Genomic DNA, 3789 nt, shown 5'->3' with positions numbered 1-3789 from the left:
CCGGGGGGGGGGAGAGAAAGAGAGAGAGAGAGAGACAGACAGACAGACAGACACGCAAGAAGAGAAAGCCCAAGGAGTCAGGGTTTCCAAATCTCCAGCTTTTTCCCTACTTAGCCTGATGCCCCGAGCCAGAGTTAGCATTCTCCTCAATAACTGCTTCTAAGATCAGGTCTGAGGAGTATATTCGGAGATAAGAGATGAACCAGATGTGGAGATAAAGTATTCTCTACTTGCATTCACACACCACTGACATTCAACCTCCTCTACCTGCCAAAGGGGAATAGAACTTCCTGATTTGATGTAGAATGACCCAGATATCACCAACCAGACCTCTGTCCTTCCACCTTCCTGATCTGCTGCAATCCACATTTCATTGTGGGGAGAAACAGAAGCCAGCTAGGGTGGGCCAAGGATCTACTTAGTCTGACTGCTATTATGAGTTTGTTCCAGAGCTAGGGGAAGGGAGAATCCATTTTCATTACTCAGCTGGAAGTGAGTTTTACCCCTCCACGCCTCCATCATGGTTCACCTGGAACAGAAGATCCTACTGACAGCTAAAGGTAGCCCAGGAAGATGGCCAGAGTGGTCGTTTTAATGCACTAAGAAAAAAGGAACGAAATCAGAACTGAGTCAGATGTGTTTTTTATCTTTTTTATTTTAAAATGATTATGGATTCACAGGAAGATGCAATAGTAGTGCAGAGAGGTCCCATGTACACTTTAACCGGTTCCATCCAATGGTTCCAGCTTACACAACTCAGATGTAGCTTTAAAACCTCCTGTGACTACATCTAGGCCCACCTCACCTATTTTGTCAGCAGCAGATCTTAGAGTCTAGAGAACATCAGGAGGAGCTTTGGGAACAGGATGCAAGAATCTTGGGAGGAGCGGGGATAGGCCAGAAAAAATAACTTTAAACTTCAGTGAGCCAAGGTGAGCATTGTGGAAAAGAAGTTGGAGAAGACAGGGTGACTAAAGGAGGCTGGGAGTGTAGGGGAGAGACACTGGGTTCCATGGTAGAAGGAGAGAGGAAAGAACAGGTTACATGAAGAAAATGATTTCATGGAGAGGAGCAGACAGGGAACTGCGAGGGGGTTCTAGGGATATGAGGCTAAAATTCACCTGAAGGTCTCAGGGAGGTCCCTAAAGCTAGGATATCCATTATGTGGGTGAGTGGAGAGAGTCATAGGGAAATGGGGAAGACTGAAAAGAGAAGGGTGGTGGGGATAGGGAGTCGAAACATCGAGCTGGTGCCTGTTGCCATGGTGTGAGCTGAGGCTCTGGGCCTCCATCCAGGATTCAGTATCTGGCCCAGTGGATGGACAGGCACTGCCAACTGGACACACTAGGCTTCTTGGGTGGGTAAAACTGTCTCTGGGAGAGGGCGGATGATGCGGAAGAGGAGAGGTAAACAAGCTGGAAAGAGCCTAAAAGACGGTATGCTTTTGCATGGTGACTAAAGCTCTGAACATTTTTTCTACCTCCCTGGTCTCTTTGGAGGGAACCCTGCCTACCTTCAAAGTCAGGGGGAAGCATTGTATCAGGAATCAGAGTTTTGAAAAGGGGGACCGGCTGGTCATGATGGCAGTAGAGGGTGGTTCACAGTGAAAGCCTCCCTTCCCTAGTAGAGGCCAATGATACCTATTGGTTTAGCATCATACTTTTGGGAACAGAGCAGGTAGAGCCTTTGGTTGTTTAGGGTGCTATTGTAGCGGCAGCTGGTGGGTGGCTGTTTGGTCTCCAGAGAGCAGATTGTGAGGGGAAAGGAGTCCTCAGAGAGTGTACAGTATTCATTGTAATTCTCACAGAAGCTCTCGCAGTACTTGCAGGACTTCTCAATGTCCGTCCAGGGAGCATGTATCACATAATGCCTCTTTGGGCAATACCAGCTTTGTTGTCTGCCCCTCACATAGGCCATCAGACCATTACAGTAGCCCTGGAAACCCTCTGGGTAGTTAACCTTGGGATAGTCAATGTGCATGGTTCGAAAGTTCTGGATGGCAACCTCTATGCTGATGTCCATGACCAGAGTTGGTCCTTGAACAAGCTGGAGGAACAGGAGCCAGGCCACAGCTGGTGCCATTCTTCCTGCTGGTAGAGTTAAGGTGGTTGGAATCAGAGGTGGGCCTGGAGTGGCTGTCTGCCCCTTCCTGGAGCCTCCAGCATGTACCCAGCCTTCCCTGTGTGCCTTCCCCTAAATCTAAGAGCTGGAGTGTACCTCAGAGATCATCCAGCCCTAGACCTCATGCCCATGAGAGAGGAGACACCCCAGATCACCCAGCTGGTCAACCACCTTCAGCCATTCCCCCCTTCCCTTGGTCTCAGCCTCATCCAGTCATGAGCTGTAACACTTACAGAATAAGAGGTCCACCTGGTCCTTGGGTGAGCAATTCTTCTTGATTATCCCTGGTCCCAGTGAACCCTTCTTGGGGGGGGGGGGAGCAGAGGCAATAGAAGGAACAGGCTAGCTATGATTCTCTGATTGCTGTGGAGGACAGACAGGATCTGGAAGATGAGCAGGGCAACAGGCAAGGTTTCTTCATGCCTGAGGCCAAGGACAGCCCAAAGGTGAGAAGAGGCTGGGTTGGTTTCTAGATAAAGGCCCCGACTGGGAGGAGGAAATGTCCCCTGACTTTGAGGAGCCCCTGTGCTATGGGGGTTGGATGGATGGGAAGAAAGAGATATTACAATCTGGTTTCCTCCTTGCTGGTGTCATAAGAACACTTAGTTCCAACCTCCTTGCCAGAAGTGCTTAAGTTCTTGGGTTTTCTTTGATGTTGATAGGCCCTGTTTTTTCGAATAGGTGAGAAGAAAAGTACTGTCCTGTTTCTGAGGAACAAAGTGATGCTTATTCCCGACCCTTAGAGAACAGAGCGTCTGCCACTCTCTCAACCCACTCACAGGAGCCCACGCACATGCAAGAGCCTCCCACCAGAGTGATGATGCACTGATAATCAAAGATGTCTTTGTGGACCTCCCACAGTCCCCATCACCAACTTCACAACAATCACAGCGATAACAATCATACTAATCTCTCACCTGTAACCTCAGGCCCTTTTGGAGTTAGGGCACACCTGGAAATTTTTGCTTGATGACCCTGAAGCCTCCAGATTGTCCATTGCGTAGACAGTGTAGTTTGGACTGAGGGGGTGTGGCCCACATGAGCCCAGCGGATCAGATTCTTGCTATTGTTTGTCATGTTGCAAAAGGGCTGGGCTCCTAACTCCCTTTTTCATTAACACCTGCCCCTTCATCAGAAGCAACAAACCTGCCAGCCACAGTCTTTGACTTCCACAGGCCCTTCGCCAAATCTCCCAGCAGAATATGATCCAAGGTGTGGGCTTCCTCTCAGGAGAGCCTACCACAGTCTCCCTGGAGAACAGGAGTAGGGAGTCAGACAGCAGAACTCTGAGTGCTCCAAGGCCAAAGTGTAGTTCAGGAGGGGGTGCAGAGAGATGTACTCATTCGTAGTCCCCCTAACTTGCTCTTTCTGACAGCACAGACTAGAGTCCAAAACTGAACGCATCCTTTTCACAACTTGCTTCTCCTCCTGCAACGTCTATCTCGGCTTCCTCAGTTACCTATACGAGAAAATTGAGTTATCTTCCTCCCTCTAACCCCACCTGTGGGAGGCAGTACCTACATGATGGTTAAGAGCAAGGCTTTCGCCCTGACCGGTTGGGCTCAGTGGATAGAGCATTGGCCTGCGAACTAAAGGGTCCCAGGTTCGATTCTGGTCGGGGGCGTGTACCTTGGTTGCGGGCACATCCCCAGTGGGGGGTGTGCAGGA

General features: G+C 49.7%; 2 protein-coding genes across 4 annotated transcripts in view; one reads left to right on the top strand and one right to left on the bottom strand.

Annotated features, from left to right (window-relative positions):
- Positions 1–3039, top strand: part of TPPP2 (tubulin polymerization-promoting protein family member 2) — an 11631-nt gene extending 8592 nt beyond the window's left edge. The window contains exon 4 of the mRNA XM_014537254.1: positions 2803–3039. Within this exon, the coding sequence (XP_014392740.1) occupies positions 2803–2832 (30 nt within the window). The 3' untranslated portion in view covers positions 2833–3039. The remainder of the gene's footprint in view (positions 1–2802) is intronic.
- RNASE13 (ribonuclease, RNase A family, 13 (non-active)) overlaps positions 823–3789 on the bottom strand; it is a 6990-nt gene continuing 4023 nt past the window's right edge. The window contains exons 1-3 of one of the 3 annotated variants that reach the window (XM_014537244.1): positions 3039–3095; positions 2355–2424; positions 823–2090 (exon numbers count right to left, since the gene is read on the bottom strand). In XM_014537244.1, the coding sequence (XP_014392730.1) occupies positions 1621–2082 (462 nt within the window). In that variant the 5' untranslated portion in view covers positions 2083–2090; positions 2355–2424; positions 3039–3095 and the 3' untranslated portion in view covers positions 823–1620. Of the gene's footprint in view, positions 2091–2354; positions 2425–3038; positions 3608–3789 lie in introns of those variants that run through there. The other 2 variants (XM_014537238.1, XM_005856558.2) reach the window with 2 other exon arrangements.

The sequence above is a fragment of the Myotis brandtii genome, unplaced genomic scaffold (assembly GCF_000412655.1).
Source record: "Myotis brandtii unplaced genomic scaffold, ASM41265v1 scaffold1031, whole genome shotgun sequence".
Lineage (NCBI taxonomy): Eukaryota > Metazoa > Chordata > Mammalia > Chiroptera > Vespertilionidae > Myotis > Myotis brandtii.
This window is presented reverse-complemented; position numbering and strand designations above follow the sequence as displayed.